The 17,829-nt window shown below is 40.4% G+C and overlaps 1 protein-coding gene across 2 annotated transcripts in view; it reads right to left on the reverse strand.

Annotated features, from left to right (window-relative positions):
* Positions 1–16,993, reverse strand: part of aopep (aminopeptidase O (putative)) — a 99,742-nt gene extending 82,749 nt beyond the window's left edge. For both annotated transcript variants that reach the window (XR_004020382.1, XM_030737591.1), the window contains exons 1-6: positions 16,913–16,993; positions 14,429–15,171; positions 13,930–14,099; positions 9,269–9,521; positions 8,218–8,431; positions 7,847–7,971 (exon numbers count right to left, since the gene is read on the reverse strand). Coding sequence is in view for 1 of the 2 variants with exons in the window: in XM_030737591.1 (XP_030593451.1) it covers positions 7,847–7,971; positions 8,218–8,431; positions 9,269–9,521; positions 13,930–14,099; positions 14,429–15,135 (1,469 nt within the window). In the remaining variant the exon portion in view is untranslated. The remainder of the gene's footprint in view (positions 1–7,846; positions 7,972–8,217; positions 8,432–9,268; positions 9,522–13,929; positions 14,100–14,428; positions 15,172–16,912) is intronic.
* Positions 16,994–17,829: the final 836 nt, after the last annotated feature.

Raw genomic sequence — 17,829 nt, forward strand, 5'->3', positions numbered from 1 at the left:
CCTCTCCGCGAATTGCTACCTTATTGTGGTGGAGGGGTTTGTCTGTCCCTGTGCACCTAGGGGCCATGTTGTCTGAGGGCTTTTGCCCCCTGGTAGGGTCTCCCAAGGCAAATTTGTCTGGATTAGGGTTTAATCCCGGGATCCGGGATTCCCGGGAAATGCGATCAGAACCATTTCCCGTTTCCCGGGAAACGTTAGACGGGAAACCGGGAAAAAAGTCGCGCGCGTCGATTTGACTTTCAGAAAGAAAAGAAAGAAAAGAAAGGAAAGCTTCAGAATGTTAAATTTAAGGAAATATTGAGAGAAGGGTTTGTTTAATGCGAAAAGCATTACTCTTCATTCAGGCACGTTCAGCCTCCGTTTAAGGCTTCAGCCTTCATCTCAAGCGTTTTAATAGAGGTATTACACAGTTGTGCTTTTTTCCTCTTTAATTTGTTGAAATCGTAGGCAATGTGTTTACCCTAAGGTATTTTGTATTATATAATTTCATATTATTATATATTGTTATATTGCATTATATAGCCTATAAAATATGCCTGCCCTGAACAATAAAGAAATATCTGTTTAACTTCGAGTGTTTCTTTTCCTCGTTTGCAGCCGCTTACTAACAATCATGAATTAGGATACGGGCCTAATGGGTGAAGAAATTATCATGAAATAGATTGCTTTAACATATTTCGCTTTTAAAATGGAGTTGAGTAAAATGTATATTTTTTAGGCTATAAGGATTGGCCAGTTTTTCAAAAGACGATTCACAGCGAACCTACTTTAACCCTCAGACACGGTGTTATAAATTTGTTGTTGCCAGAATGGCAATGACCAAGTCGTAGTGCATTACTCAAGGCCCTGTGTTATGCCATATTATAGTGTAGTACGGTAGTTAACTTTTCAATGACTATTACAGCGTTCCACTGGTGGAGATATAGCGCAACAGATGTCGCCACAACAGCGTGGCTGAGCCATTATCAATGCTGTGGAGATGAACCGTATTGTTTTGCACCAGCAGTTGTAAAATATCTTGGTATAATTCCATGTACAATGGAGGAATATTCGAATTATATTTGTTAAGGGAGTGTTGAGGAACGATACAACACCGCATAGCTCGAGCACTCGAATGTCGAGATGTAGGTTTTATTGCGTTAATCAAGCCGACGTTGCCCCCTACTGGGCATAACAGGACATAGCTGGAAAGCTACCTCTACAATATCAGAATAGGTTAAGGCCGACACAGGCTACAGAAGGCCTAATTAAAATAAATAAATAAATAAACTTTTTCCCGGGATTCCCGGGAAATGGCTCGTCATTTCCCGGGATTTGATTCATGTCATTTTCGGGAAAAATATTAAACCCTAGTCTGGATGAGGGGCCAAAGAGCAATTCCGCTGATCCTTATAAGAGGAAGATCAAGGGAACAGTTTACCCTGCCCAGGATAGGGTTACCAGGGCCCCAACCTGGAGCCAGGCCTGGGGAAAGTGCTCAAGAGACCACCTGATGGCCAGGGCTTAGCCCATGAGGCTCGGTCAAGCACAACCCAAAGAGAAGGCACCACAGGGATGATGGGCACATCTGTTGTACTTGTTGCCAGCTAGTTGTATTCTGCCAAAACAGCTGTCATTTTACGATTAAATCACCATCCTTCAGCAACTATGTCACCATTTGTGGTACAATTTCAAATTTAAATTCATGGTTCTCACTGGACTCCTAATGTAAGTAGTTAATGCGAATTTCTGTTTCAGACGGCAATAGATTTGCAATAGATTTGCAAAATCTTTTTCCATTTTATCACATAGCTTGCATGACCTCATTCAATTGCAAACTGATAGCAGGCTGACAGCAAACTGACTTATTGCCCTTTTAATCACCATCTTGACTAGCATCAGATTCAAATTCATCTGTAAATATTTTTCAAGACACAATAACCATTCTCATTTTCAACATTTCATAAGTCATCTTCTTGCTATTTTGTAAATAAATATAGGGTTTAAATCATTTGAATGAGCAATGTAATATGGAAAGTTATACATATAGCTGGAGAATCATAAAAGCTATTTTGCCAGTAAACATGTTCAGAAAAAACCCTGTTTGTGAATTTTTGTTATGCAGCTTGGGAACCAGCAATAATGCAGAAAGTTGCAAATAACAAAACTGGCAATGAGACATGCTGTTTATATGGGTGTGGTGGGGCTCATTCCCCCCGTCTTAAAAACAAACAAAAAAAGCATGCTAATGCCAACATAAAAAGAAGTGCACATCGATCCGGCTCATTTAATGTCCAAACCTAATGTCAAAACCTGATCTGTGTAGGACTGCTCTGATGTCATACCAGTGCAGTAAATACACATCCTTGTTCCATTATTTGAACAATGCACACATTCATACACGCACACACGAGTACAGGAATCTGCCTGTCTACAGTAAAGCAAAGCAAAACCCACATCACCCACACTATTAGAAAGGCCCATTTCAACGCTTGTGGGGAAACCGCTGCTCTTTCAGAGATGTCAGACATGTCCTCTTTTGGGCACGCTGATCTTAGATTAGTCCTGCAAGTCGAGCCAGCACTTTGGGATACACAGACGTCAGCTTCAAAGAGTGAGAGGAAATGCCGTGCCCTTCCTGTCACTCCCAGTCAGAAATGACGTGATTGCGATGCAATGAAGAGATTACAAAAAAATTTAAAACAAAGAGAAAAAATTAGTATGACCTAAATAAGGTAAAACAAATTACAAATGTGTACACATGCACACACACAGACACATAATTACTCATGTTAGAAATAGCGGGAGGCTGACTATGACCACTCAAAGCAAATTCAGGGCATTAGCTTACACCATTCTCATGTCCTTCAATCAATCAGAACAATGAGCTTTTTATCCTGACTGGATGCAGAATTAACTTTAAGGGTTTCCCCAGCTGTGCTCACTGACTGTAACTCAGACACTTCTTCATCCCACTTCATACTCCTCTTTTAATGGTTAACTGCGTTGTGTTTGTCTTCCCCTCTCTCTTATCGGCTCTTCAGTGCCTTAACAGTTTTACTAATAACAGGGGGAGAGGTAACACATCAGTGCTTCTATAATGCAGCCTCAAAGCTTTGTTTGTTGAAGAAACAGCCAGGAAGACAACAGGAATTCATACAGACAGGCAACAGATGACATTGTTTGGCATACACTGTACAGTATCCCAGTTGCAGACTGTTCAGAACTTGGACTGCTGAAAAGAACTTTTGAAGCAAAATTGTTGCACAAAATAAACAAAAAACTGTTATGCAAAATACTTTGACTGGCTTCACATCTTTAAAGCTACACTGCGCAAGTTTAGTTCTTTGTGTCTGTGAATCAGAGAGCCTTGTAGGTACACAGTACTGTATATGTGGTACAGCCTTTGAATCCAGACATGCCCTTACTTGACTTCTTAATCTTCAGTTTCCTGCCCTCCTATTCGTATCTCAGTATAAAAACTTCACGCCACTGTGATTCCTCCCCTGCTTCGCCTCTGCCCTCCCTTCTCGGTATCACAGTACAACAGCTTTATGCCTTCTTGCCACAACTCCCTGCTCCATAGCCCCTCCGCTCCTGCCGTTTCCACTGGGGCACTGCACAAAGACTGCGCTTGGCTTGATCCCAACAAATGGGGCCCTCATACCTCCCAATCTCTAGATTAAATAGCTCCAGTCTCTGAAGTCTTTCCAGGGGCTAATGGCTTTTGTTGCTGGGAATAATCCACACATCCTCTCCCACATCCTGGGGGTCTGCTGGCCTGTTGTGAACCCCGCCTTTACCCTCTTCATGTCTCTCTCATCTCCATCTCAATCTGTGCTTCCATTTTGGTTGACCTCCCAGCCTTTCTATAGCACAACCCTGTGGTTATGTGCAGAGGCATCCATGATTGAACCACCAACATTGAGGGGAGGATGCAGTGGGGTGACGCTGGGTTGAGAACCATACAGAGTTTTATAGGGAGTCAGTGCAGGTGCTGTCTGAAGCTTAATGAAGGCCCTAAATCTCTCCTGTCATCTGCAGCTAACTGGAGCCTAAGCAGCCAGAGAAAAAGAGATAAGTGCCTAGGAGCCATCCCCATAAGGAAAAGAAAACATCTGTCAAACAACAACCACAGGAGAACAGCCTCTGTGTCAGCACTTGATGTCCATTCAAAATAAAGAAACCAGGGAGACAAATTTTCACAAGTTTGGGTTAGATTTTTTTCATGGATCAAAGAGCGCTGTGTTTTGGATAAAAGAGTCTAAATAAAAATGCAAAGTTGAGAATGAGGTCTGTTCTGTTGCCCTCTTGTCCCTCCCTGTTGCTTAAAATATCTCTGATTAAGACCACACTTTGCTATAACGCCAGCAAATCATGCAGACTACATAACCAGGTATGAGCTCATATCCTGTCTGGGGCACTTTTCTATGGCTAACAGGGGGAAGAATAAAGGCAGATGGAGAGAAAGCGAGACTGTGGTTGAAAACCGCAGACACTAGGATGCTTACTGACCACCCTCATCAGTAAAAGGCCCATTCATTCATTGCTTTTAATTTACTCTGATATCCAATTTTTACTTAAGTCACATGGCTACTCAGATGGAATCAGCTATATCTATAAGGATACCATATGCAACCTAAAAGATTGCAAAGAAAACATGAAAATATCACTTCTGGGGAATGCCAGAGGCCAGACTGAAATGTAATCACCACACACGTGGAGAGGAAAGACAAGGACGACAAATACAGGGGCCTTGAAGTTTGAGCAATATTATGAGAGCAAAGAGAGTAACAGAAAGTCGGGAGATGAAAAGAAAAAAATAAAAGCAGTGAAGGGTAAAGACGTGACAGAAGCAGGACACATTTGATTTGCAGAAAACAAGGATTCCAAAAAAATAGAGGAAGTAAGGTAACAAAAAGTAAATAAATATGGAAATGGAGCATAGGGGAACGGATCTAAAGATGGAGACAAGGTGAGGGTGAAGAAGGAAAAAAAAAAAATACACAAAGGAGAATTATCTATAGCGTGCACAACAATACATCTGTTTTCCTTTGGCTTCATGACCACCCATCAGCCTCCAGTCTTCCACTAAACCTGCACAAAAACATACATAAAAAAAAAACACAGGTCTAGTGTAAAGTGTAAAGCCCAAGGACCACCTGAAACTTTCTGGGAAAAAAGATACAACACAGCAGCCTATTGACTGACTCACTGATTCAATTAAGCTGTGCCCAGAGAAGAGGCGTGGGGTTTTGAGGTCTTCAAAGGGTACCTGTTAAGCTTTTTCTTATTTTCTGTCATATATCTTGTTACAGTGGTGAATAGTTATATTAAACATGGCCAAAGTTTCAAACAATGTGGTCAGCATTTGTACATGTGATCCCTCTGAGCCAAAAGCTCAGGTTTCAGACTGCTCTAAACACTCTGTTTCAGTTTGGTTTTTTTTACTCTTGGCTTTGAGTGATGTCAGTGAGGGAGGATATCCCTAATATGTTCATCTCAGTCACATAGCCTTGACTTTGGAAGTACAGAGGACAAAAAGTAAGAAAAAAGAAGGAAAGAAAGAAAAAAAATGAAAAACGAATGGAATAACAACTTTGGAAAAAGCTCAGGAAATAGCTGTTTGGAATGGAAAAGTGAATGAAGGTAGAAAGAAGTTTTTAAGTTTTGGAAACAGGATGAGGGAAGGGAGGGAACAGAAAAAGTAAAGAACAGTTAAGAGCTAATTATTGGACAATGAATGAGAGGGAGAGTGTATGGAAAAAGGGGTTTAAGTAGATGCCTGGTGAAGAGGCTCAAATTTTCTTTAGAAACTATGTGTTATTCCTTTTTTTTGCTTTAATCTAGCAATTTTAATGTTTCCTGCTTTAAAAAACACACACATACACACACAATTACATCATTTTTTAAGCACCACGCATATGCGAGTCATAAGTCCTATAGGCCAGAGCTGGAAGCAGTTATGTGGAGAGACAAAGGAGGGATGACAAGTGATTGAACAAAGTTTACAGCTGGAGTATGTGGAGGATCTCCATAGAAGAGATTAAGAAAGAGTGAGGGGGTTTTGAAATGTGAAGGGTGTCATTAATCATGCAACCCAGAAACACTTTGCTTGTAAAAACCAAAACAGAAGCAGCAGGGTGAAGTTAAAAAAACAAGTGCTTGATTGTCGCTTTGCTGTGGGAAGTCTTTGATGTTTCTTTACAAGTTTTTACAAGACTGTTGAAACATTGGTCTGCACACACCTAGATTAAATGTAAAAATGTTCAGCCAAATCAAGAACTGCTACAATATTAACAACGGATCATACTGTTTGACTATATCCAGATGTAACAGGAAGCTTTTTTAAGCAATCAAGAAAACTACTACCAAACACCAATGAGCAAATAACTTTACTTATAAATAATTTGAATTCCAAGTAAGGGAAAAAGGGGAACTATGAAAAAGATAAACTATAGAGAAGTATTATGATATTGTTATGTTGACAGGTAGTTTCTGCTGCTCCTAGGTAGTCAACCAATCAAATATTACAAGTTTAAAAGAGCCATAGTGATGGAAGTAGACTGGTGAAAGTGGTTATTAAACATGCACAAACATACATGGAAATACAGTACATAAGCCAAAAACAGACTTCCAGGCTTGGTAGAATGGTCCAAAGGCCATCTGGTATGACCACCCTTATTCTTCAACACAGCCTGAACTCTCCTAGGTAAGCTTTCTTGTAATTTCTTAAAACTGTCTTCAGGAATAGTTTTCCAGGCTTCTTGAAGGCTTTTTTTCTATCCAGGTATGCTTTAACTGCATTGCAAAGCGTTTGGCATCATTCTCATGTTGGAAAATGAAGCTGTTCAAAATCTGATGCTTTTCAGATGGTATTGCATGGTGGATCTGTACTTTTTTCTGTTCATAATTCCATCCATTTTGACAAGAGCCCTAACACACCACTGCCATGTTGCGTTAGGGATCTTGTTTTACAGAGGGCTGTCACATGTACCTCACTACTGACCTCCTCTGTGCATAATGATGATGATTTGAACCAAAATTTTTAAATCTGTATTTGTCACGCCATAAGACCAGTTTTCAAACTAGATTTTAAGCCTTTCCTCCCTGTTTTCTTCCTTAAAAATGGCTTCTTGACTGTCATACTTCCATTGAGACCATTTCTGATGAGGCTTCGGTGAATACTAGATGGATCAACTAAAGGGCCAGATGCGTCTCTCAGGTCCTGTGCCTCTGAATTTCAGATACTGTTCATCTGCTAGATCGTTTTTAGGCCTGCCACCTCTTGAAAATGGTACAAGAACTGGATTGAAAAAGAGTGAAAAAGCAGTCAATGTCCAAAGAAAAACTTTGACAGACCTTCAGAAAGCCCAGAGAACTATTGCTCAAGACCACTTTAAAAAAAATTACAAGTCTGGCTGTTTGGAAGTAAAATACAAAGAAATGGGGGATGGCTCAAGACTTTTGTATGTTCAGGACACAGTTTTAATGGTTTAGATCTAAAGTAGGAAATTTGAAAATTAGCCTGGCTCCTTGTCAGAAAAATATATTTAAAAAAAAAAAAAATCAGGGATGGCTCAAGACTTTTTCACAGTTTTGTATAGTGCCACTCTTCTCTCACAAGCGCTTGTCAAGTAATGCACATATTTATATGGTGCCTTGCGAGAACCCACAAGCAAACATATAAACTGCAGTTTATCCTTCATAATTAATTTTTTGTACAACTAACATATTCCTCAAAGTTTTCTTCTATAAATTGATATGTGAACCTGTAGTCCTGTTCACTAATAGCTTCCTCTGTATTTCCAATATTTCTTTCAAATCTAATTCTTGCACCACCTTAACAAAGACATAGATGTCATACCTGGCCATTCCCAGACTGGAGAACCCTGCTGGGACAATGAGAACATCAAGGCGGGGAAAGGGGTGCACCCCCAGAACAGCATGGGCTGCTGCCAAACACTGAGGCAACAGCTTAAGGATTCCCATCTGCAAAAGGAACACAAACTGAATGCACAGAAATGTTATTCCAGTACACATGTTTACACATTTAGATTATAAGGAATGTTTTAACTAGCCCCCATGGAAATATAGTCTAATACGTTTACCAGTGTGCCAAGAGATGGTAGTTAAAAACCTCTGACACAGTCACACAAACATTAACTGATGCTGTCTCCTTAAATCATACAAAAATTAATTAGCACAACTCTCACTGGCTCTTTGTCAGAACCCCACCTGGGCCTTTTGCAGCAGGCAGGCAGGGCTAAATACACGGTGTGGAATCACCCGCTGGGACCAAGCCGACCGCTCAGTAAATCGGCAAGGGTAGTCGCCATGGGAACAAGAAATGCCGTCATCCCCCATGCCTGAATAATCAGTTACAGAGAGTCCCTCATCCTCAAGGGAAGAGTAACAGAATGCAGAGTGTACGCAGGTAGTGTGGTCTCCGCTGTAGCAGATTAAAACAGGAAAGAAAAGTTTAACCAAAGGCTAGCAACAACATTTTTTTATTTACTTTTTTTTATTGAAAGACTACATAGAACTTGAACTAATGAACCAACCATAGTACATTGTGCTCTGTCTCACCGTGGAAATGAAAGCAGTGGAAATATGAAAATGACAGTATATATCACAAACCACAATGATCCCAAAAATATCTAAGTGCCGACATGCAATCACATTCACTCTAATCCAATATCCAGCACTAACTCCTTCCTCAGCATCAGTGCTGTTCCAAGGATTTCAAGCAACAGCCAAGTTTCCTTTGAGCCATTCACTGAAAAGAAAGGCCCTCCTTGTAGTTGGAGAATCCTGGGGCCTGCAGCAGGTTATGGCTGGGCTGCTGCTGGAGGACAACCATGAGGGGGAGGAGAAAAATTACTGGAAACCACTGGCAGACTTGCCAACCTCCTGGCCTGCAAAGAGGGAGACCCCAGATTGACCATGCCCTGCACACAGCAAACAAGCCTTTTCGAATGCCCCAACCTGCATTTTATATCCTGTATGTCTATAAAATTTATGTAAGGCTCAGTTTTTGTATCCAACAATAATTTCTGCTGGGCACTGAACCTAATGTACTATGATGAAAGCCTTTATGTATTTTTCATAAAAAGCTGATTGAGTGCTGCACCCTATTCATCACCCTAACTTCACCTGCACCATTTTTGGTGTGGTGTAAGGAAAGTTTGACCATGGAATGTGGAAGGGCCAGACTTAGGTTAATAACAGTCTGGAGAGGAGGAGGTCCTACTAGAAGGAAAGAACACAGGAAAAACTAATAAAATACCTGCAAGCCTGGAGAGGAGAGCCCTTTACTACTTCACTAGAGGAACTTCCAAGTCCAGACACACACTCAGCCTCCGTCCATTGCCCAGACGTGGCCCCAAGTTTGGCGGTGGTGCCATAGTCTGTCCTGTCCCTCACCCCTTTTTCCAGTGCTGGGGGGATTTCTGCCGTGACTTGTCGCCAGTGCCCCACTGCCAAAGTGAAGGTGGAGGCGGGCATGGGCATTGTTACATAGTAATTCCATGTTAAGAAATCTGCAGAGTAAATGAAGTGCCAGAGAGAGAAAATAAACACGTCAAAGGTAGTAAGTAGTAAGGAGTTTAGATGACTGACAGCATAGAATAACAAGAGCACTGCCTACAGGGGAAATATGCCTGAACCCTGTCTTTGTTTTCACATGAAAAACAAAGATTTAATAATTATGTGACCTTGACTTTCAGGAGTTGATCTCTGCAAAATGTCTTGTTATGGAGAATGCAAGGTTTCATAAAAATCCTTCACACCATTTCTTAGACATGAAAAATCAAAAAATAAAGATTTAACCACATGACCTTGACCCCAGTGACCCCATATACAATCACAACTTTGCTTTGGTCATAATCTATCTACCAATGAAGTTTGGTAAGTGCAGCCCGAGCAGTTATTTTTGAGTTATTGAGCAGATGCTTCATTGGACACCACCCAGACACCCGCCTGCCATAAGTGATCACATAATACGTCCCATCTTTTTGACGGGCGTATAAAAAAAACTGGAGAAAAATCTGGACTGAAATGCTATTTTGTTTCACTACACTGCTCAGTCTGATGTGTTTATCTTTGACATCTTATTTATTTTTAGTCCTAACCAATCAGTAAAGAATGACACATCGCTCATGTTCATATTTTAGGAAATGTAAAAGTTATGGTACAGGATGCTAAAAGAACCAAAATCTTTAATGACAGCCAGAGAATTACATCAGTTTAGAAGTCTTTACTTCCATTAGAAGTAAACTCACAGTACTGTGCAAAAGTCTTCAGCAACACTTAATATCTTTATATACTGCTCAAAGAAATTAAAGGAACACTTGTTAATTAGAGTTTAGCATCAAGTCAGTTAAATTTCTAGGACATTGATCTGGTCAGGTAAGTTGCAGAGGGGGTTGTTAATCAGTTTCAGCTGCTTTGGTGTTAATGAAATTAACAACAGGTGCACTAGAGGGGCTACAATAAGACAACCCCCAAAACATAAATGGTTTTACAGGTGGAGGACAGTGAGATTTTCTTTTCCTCCTCATCTTTTCTGACTGTTTATTCACTAGTTTTGCATTTGGCTAGGATCAGTGTCATTACTGGTAGCATGAGGCGATACCTGCACCCTAAAGATGTTCCACGGGTAGTTCAGCTCCTCCAGGATGGCACATCAATACATGCCATTGCCAGAAGGTTTGCTGTGTCTCCCAGACCAGTCTCAAGAGAATGGAGGAGATTCCAGGAGACAGGCAGTTACACTACGAGAGCTGGACAGAACCGTAGAAGGTCTGTGCGCCCTGTGTTTTTCACAGATGAGAGCAGGTTTGCCCTGAGCACATGTGACAGAGGGGAAAGGGTCTGGAGAAGCTATGGAGAACATAATGCTGCCGGTAACATTATTTAGTATGACCATTTTGGTGGTGAGTCAGTGATGGTCTGGGGAGGCATATCCATGGAGGGATGCACAGACCTCTACAGACTAGGCAAAAGCACCCTGACTGCCATTAGATATCAGGATGAAATTCTTGGAACCATTGTCAGACCCTACACTGGTGCAGTGGGTCCTCAGTTCCTCCTGGTGCTTGATAATACCCGGTGTCATGTAGCGTGAGTATGCAGGTAGTTCCTGGAGGACAAAAGAACTGTTACAAGTGACTGGCCTCCATGCTTGCCTCACCTATCTGACCGTCTGAGGTTGCATCAGGTCCCCCAAGGCACCATCCGTTGTCTCATTAGAAACATGCCCCAACATTGTCAGGCATGCGTACAAGCATGTCGGGGCCATACAAACTACTGAGTACAATTTTCAGTTGCTGCAATGAAATTCCAGCAAAATGGACAAGCCTGCTGCATATTTTTTTTTTCCCAGTTTGATTTTTGTGGTGTCTTTTGCTTCAGCCCTCTGTAGGTTGATAATTTTAATTTCCATCAAATGATGTGGCATCCTTCATTTCTTTTCTAACACATTACCAAGTCCACATCAGTATAGATATCCAGCATGTTTTTTTTTTCCCCACTGAGATCTGATGTGTTTTCAAAGTGTTCTTTTCATTTTTTGAGTAGTGTATTTTACTTCCAAGGAGCCAGACGTTCTTGTAATTTTTTAAAGTGCTTTTGAAAAATAGTTCTCTGGGCTTTCTGAAGGTCTCTTCTTTGAACATTGGCTGCTTTTTCATTCATTTTCAGTCTAGTCCTTGTACCTGGCCATTTCTAGAGGAATGGTTTTCCTTTGTTAAGCAACTTAACACTGACATATGAGTCATTCAAGCATAAAAAAGGACATAACTCAAGAGACAAAGCAGTGCTGTGTCTACACATAACAGACAACTTAGCAAAGAACCAATTTTAAACTGTATCTTCAGGCAGTGTTACTAGGAGCCTGTCACAAAAACACATTATTTGTTCCCATTTCTTTACTTGAATCAATGAAAAATGACAAAGGCAACACAGTTTGACAGGCATAAAATTGTATTTTTGCACTAGCAAAGTGATTCCCAAAGTGCTATTCATTGAAAACTTGGCATATCTCAGCATGCTGTGCAGTGTGTAATTAAACAATTTGAGGAAGCTGGACAAGTGGAGGACAAAAGAAGAAGTGGCAGGCCTAAAAAAAACTATTGACACCAGATGAACAGTTTCTGAAAGTGATGTCCTTAAGAAATAGAAAAAAATCCAGCAATGACCTGACACAGGGTCTGAGAGATGCATCTGGCCCTTCAGCTGGTCCATCCACTGTTCATTGAAGACTCATCAGAAATGGTCATAGTGGAAGGGTGGCTATTAAGAAGCCATTCTTAAGGAAGGGAGAAAAGGCTGAGGTATGCCATATTACACAAGAACTGAACTAACAATCAGTGGCAACAGCTCTTATAGAGTGATGAATCCAAATTTGAAATATTTGGTTAGAATCGTTTTAGATATGTATGGAGGAGGTCAGAAGACAGGTACAACAGTGAGTCTCTACAGCCATCTATAAAATACGGTGCAGGCTGTCTTGGTTTGGGGCTGCAATTCAGCCTGTGGTGTTGTGATCTTGTCAAAATTGATGGAATTATGAATGCAGAAAAGTAAAAGCAGATTTTGATTCACCATGCAATACCATCTGAAAAGCATCTGATTAGCAATGGCTTCATTTTCAGCATGACAATGATGACAAACACAGTGCCAATGCAGTTAAAGGATACCTGGATAGAAAACACACAATGGAACACTATCAGTCAGGATTGGCCTCCTCAGATCCCAGACCTCAACAGTATTGAAATAGTGTGGGATCATCTTAACAGAGTACAGAACAAAAGGCAGCCAACATCCAAAAAAGAGCTCTGACTGTCATTCAAGACGCCCGAAGAACTATTCCTGAAGACTACTTAAAGAAATTGACTGAGTGAGTTCAGGCTGTGTTGAAGAATAAAGGTGGTCACACCAAATGCTGACTTTCAATCTCATTAGAATTACAGAAACTCTGTTTTTGCCTTATGTACTATATTTTCATGTATGTTTGCACATTTCAATAAACTACTTACCCATTTTATTAGCACTATATAGAGAAATGAGACTCAAGACTTTTGCATAGTGTTGTATATATGCTAGTATCTCATCTACCTTTGCATCCTTTGTGATCACTCTTCTCCAAGTTCTAACTGTTTTGTTTGAAACAGACGCTGACACCATACCTGTTTGAACTACTGAAACAATCTCTAATCTCCATAATCAATGTGGACTTTTAAGAGGCCTGGAAATGGACAAAAAATACTTGTGTTTATGTGAAAATGTTTCCAATAATTTCCAAAACAGAACTTTTTGAGAGCAGTGCTTATGTCTTTACAATTCTCTTTTTTCAGGAAGCACTGATGTTTAAAAATAAAACATCAGGCTGATAGCTAATGGCAATATTTTTTTGTTTATTTGTTTTTGTTGTTATTTATTCCTATTTGTGTGCCAGCAGACAAAAAAAAAAAAAAATCCTTCTAAAAACAGCTAAGCTCTTTTAAAAGCTTCACCATCATACTATCGGAAGATTTAGCCACCTCAAACAGGATGTGACACGCAAATAAACGTGGGCCGGCCACCACAATCGGTAAATGTCATCATATTTGGCAATTAGGCCGATAATGGCTCATACCAGTTTTCAGCTGATACGTCGGTGCACACTTACCCTTTTTATTTAACCAAACAAATCCAGTCTCTCAAATGCAGCAATAGCCCATGCTCTCTTAATAGCACTTAGCTTCAAAACTAGACACTACAGACCTACTGACTCAGCGTGCTGAGGCCTAATACAATCTACTCTATCAATTTAGTAGTGAAAGAACTACTACTCTTCAAAAGTTTATATATTGACATAAATTTATATATATATATATATATTTTTTTTTTTAAATAGAAAATTTACTTCTGTCACTAAATGTCTCTCAAAGCTTTACAGCAGCTTACGTGTGTCCCCATCCACAGTAGGTACTGCCTGCTCCTCCCCGCTCATCAAAACCACGCACTCACTGGGGGCCCGTACTGTTGCCTGCCATGTTGACATGGCAACAGGCGGCTCCTGGCAGGGGAAGAGGGCTCGGTTGTTGATGGGAGAACCGGCAGTGTAAACACACACCCTGGAAGGGTAAACAATGGTAAACTATAAACAACCCTCATTTCAGTGCCCAAAGGAAGCATGCACACACAAATACACACACATAAGTAAAGCATCCCCACACAGCAGAGAATAAAATAGCCCAAGGTGTGTTTTTGTGAATTAATTAATCAATATTATTCTATTCTAACACTGCAAGCTAAGAATGTTGCACTGTAATTCTCAGCAGCTGAGAACAGAGCAGATGTGATCTCATTTGCCATTTTTGAAAAATATAAGAGGGATTCCAAGCATAATAATAAAACCACTCCTTCATGGAATAATTCAAAGGATTTGCACCCTAAAACAAACCTGTTGTCCTGGTCTTTGGTCCACCTCACTGAACCTCCTGCTGGTTTCGTCTCATACCAGATCCTGAGAGCACAAGGGAACTCCTGAGGTGATGTGACCCCGTTTTTCCTCACCTGTAGGCTCCATCTGTCTCTGTAGAACTGCAGTGAGCTTCCATCCGGAGCACCGGGGGCACGGCTACACAGTGAAAAGAGCTGGTGCTGCTGCCTCCACCGGCTGGAGGGCATGGAGATAAGGTTCTGAATAAAAGCTGCCTGTGGGTTCACTGACTTTTTAGATGCGACCTCTGGGAAGTGGCTTAACATGGCGGGCACAGAGGTGACGTCCACTTCTTCAACCTTTGACACGTCAAGATCACAGCAGTCCAACACTAAGGTGAACTCAGCTTCAGTCTGACTTTCTGTCTTATCACTCATCTTCTCCACCTTTGTCGTAGTCTTTCCAAGTCCTTTCTTACCACCCCCCATAGCATCCACATCCTGAAATCTAGATGTAAAACCATCTTGACTTTCTCCAGCAAGGTCATCGTCAGCCTCAGTCCTCACTCCAGAGCGAGGCTCCAGGAACAGAACGATGCTACCACTGATGACCCTACTGTCAAAATGAACGGTCAGGTCCAGCACATAATGTCTGACCAGTATGTGGTTAGTATTCGCTCGGAGCGGAAGGTCATCCGTGTCAGGGTTTACGTCCCCGTCTGGGTCCATGTTACACCAATGACATCAAAGCTGAGTATCAGATAGCTGAAACAGAGGAAAGAGGAAAAAGAAAGATTTCTGGGTTGTTGTTGTTTTTTATAAGATGCAACCTTTAGCTTACAGTAACTGAGAAAAAAATATCAGTACATAAGTACTCATTTCTGTCTATGTATAAAGTATGAAGTGTTCAACCAGTACTGTGATGAGTTACATTTAACTCGAGCTCAAAATGCGCACACATTCCACAAATAAGTCTTCCAAAAAGGAAAACAATTTCACGATCCAATTTTGATGTGTGTTAATGAAGCAGTAAAAGAAAAACACCTCGGCCCAGTGCAAGGAACAGCTAACTATTTGCAGAAGCCTATATTAAAGCTCTCCTGCTTTATTTTTTCTGTCACAGTCCTTCTATTTAGCCTGCTCGGGGCATGATGGAGGCTTGGCAAGACAGAGGTGCAATTACTATTTACAGCGGGAAATCCTCAGAGGTTATTCAGTGCAGCAGGAAATTCACAAAATTATGAGCACAGAGAAAAACAGCATAATATCTAGAGCAATGGGAAGTAGAAAAACATATCTCCCACAACTGTTAAAGGTTGGAAAACTACAGCCAACTGTGATCTATGTGACCACTCTTTTATTGTGCTCATGCAGCTTGTTAATAAACTTAATGTCTGCTTAGTGTTACTATGAAAAGATAAAGTGTGGTTCTAACAGTTTTCACATGTGTGGAAAAGGGCGAAGTGGATGTAAGCGAGTTATTCAATAGATAATAAGATAATGAACTTTCAATTCTATACTGACAGGACGTTGCCGGTGTTGTGCCAAAAAGTGATCGTCTGCCAGAAAGTGATTTTTGATGTTTCTATGTGCTTTTATGTGTAATGTATTTGCCCATATTGGTGAATAGAGTGTAGTCAATAGGATTTATAAAGGGCTTAGAATAAAATGAAGAAATGACCTGTTATTCAAGTATGTTTATGACTATGCATTATTGCACGTACGTATAATAAATCCAGTCCTCTTTGGTCACTGAAAATATCTTTATAGAGTGTAATGTCATATTTGTTCTGATTTCTGCTGCCCTCTTGGCCACATCTCTCTTTAAAAATCTGGCCAATGGCAGTTTTTACCCTGATAAATAAAGAATATATAAAAGTCTCTGCCAAAAACTGATTGCAGCTTCTACCTTGTGACAGAAATGTTGTTTGTTACTCAAAATGACTTGATATCATTCACGAGAGATATGTTTGACATATTTTTCACAGATTATAGATCAGGAAGTCATTTACAACAGTTTAAATATGGGCAATCATTTTCTGGCAATCACTTTTTGGCAGACGATCACTTTTTGGCACAACACCGGCAAAGCAAGTTAACGACTTGCCTTTCGTGCAGACAAACACAGCTTAATCTCGGCCATGATCAGTCTTCACCTTTCCACTAATTACAAGCAAAAGAGTAAAAAAAACAAGAACTTTAAGTAATGTCAGCATACATAAATACAATTATTATTATCAATGAAAAGATGCGAGAAGCCCCGCAGCTCAGTGTTTCAAAACGCAGCACAACGACGTGAATTAACGTCGAAAGTTTAAAAGCTCAGGTGTGAAGCTGCCTGGCTGAATGACATGAGGAACTTCGGCTAACTTTACAACACAAGTCTTTACTCTGTCATTAAACACTCAACGGTCAAACCGCAGCGACGGAATCGCCACAAATATCCACCTTCGCTGTGGCAAACAGCGTATTTGGTAATATTTGTACAAAACATCTGCCAACGTACCGCCGCACATCACAAGCTCTCGCTTGTTCTACAACAAAGCTGTATCCGTCCTCTACAAGTCGAGCGGTGATGTCGTCACATTAGCGCGACGGTAGCGGATTGTAGTCCTTCACCTAAATTCTCCCCGTTTTATTTTTTTTAAATAAATAAATAAGACAACTACTGAAGTAAATATTAAAGCATTATTATGTTTTATATAAATACATAAAATTATCATTATTATTATTATTATTGGTATGGTACAATTAACTAATTAATTAATTAAGCCTCAGCTTCCTGTTCTTAGCTAACAGGAGTGGCACCTAGTGTGGTCTTCTGCAGCTGTAACCAAACTGCTTCAAGGCTGAACATGTTGTGCATTCAGAGATGCTCTCCTGCATACCATGGTTACAACATTTGATTTACTGTTACTAGTCAAAAGGTCCAGCTAATCTTGGCCTTTATTTCTTAAAGATCTCAATAGATATTATTGCAGAACCAATCACTCACCTTTTTAACCTGAGTCTTCAGTCCAGCTCTGTACCTAAAATTTGTAAAGCTGCCAATGTGGAGATCCATGAGTGTTGAATAATTATCATCTGATCTCCAAGCTTTCAGTCTTGGCTAAACTCCTTGGGCTCTCAGGTAAATTTGCAGTTAAAGCAGTTTGGTTTTTTTTTTAATAATATTCCAAGTGATTTTCAGTCTGGTCACAGTACAATTACCACTGCCACAGCAGTGATGAATTACTTTATATGTATCCTGAATGGGAAACAGTATTGTACTGCTTTATTTGTGTATCTGTCTAAGGTGTTTGACTCACTGGATCATAACTTGCAGCTGAAATTTTTTTTTATTAACACTGGTTTTGGTCCTAAGGCTGTTGAGTGGTTTCAAAATTATCTGGTTAATTGAACTCAGTGTGTCTATGCAGAGGG

The sequence above is a fragment of the Archocentrus centrarchus genome, chromosome 9, assembly GCF_007364275.1.
Source record: "Archocentrus centrarchus isolate MPI-CPG fArcCen1 chromosome 9, fArcCen1, whole genome shotgun sequence".
Classification (NCBI taxonomy): domain Eukaryota; kingdom Metazoa; phylum Chordata; class Actinopteri; order Cichliformes; family Cichlidae; genus Archocentrus; species Archocentrus centrarchus.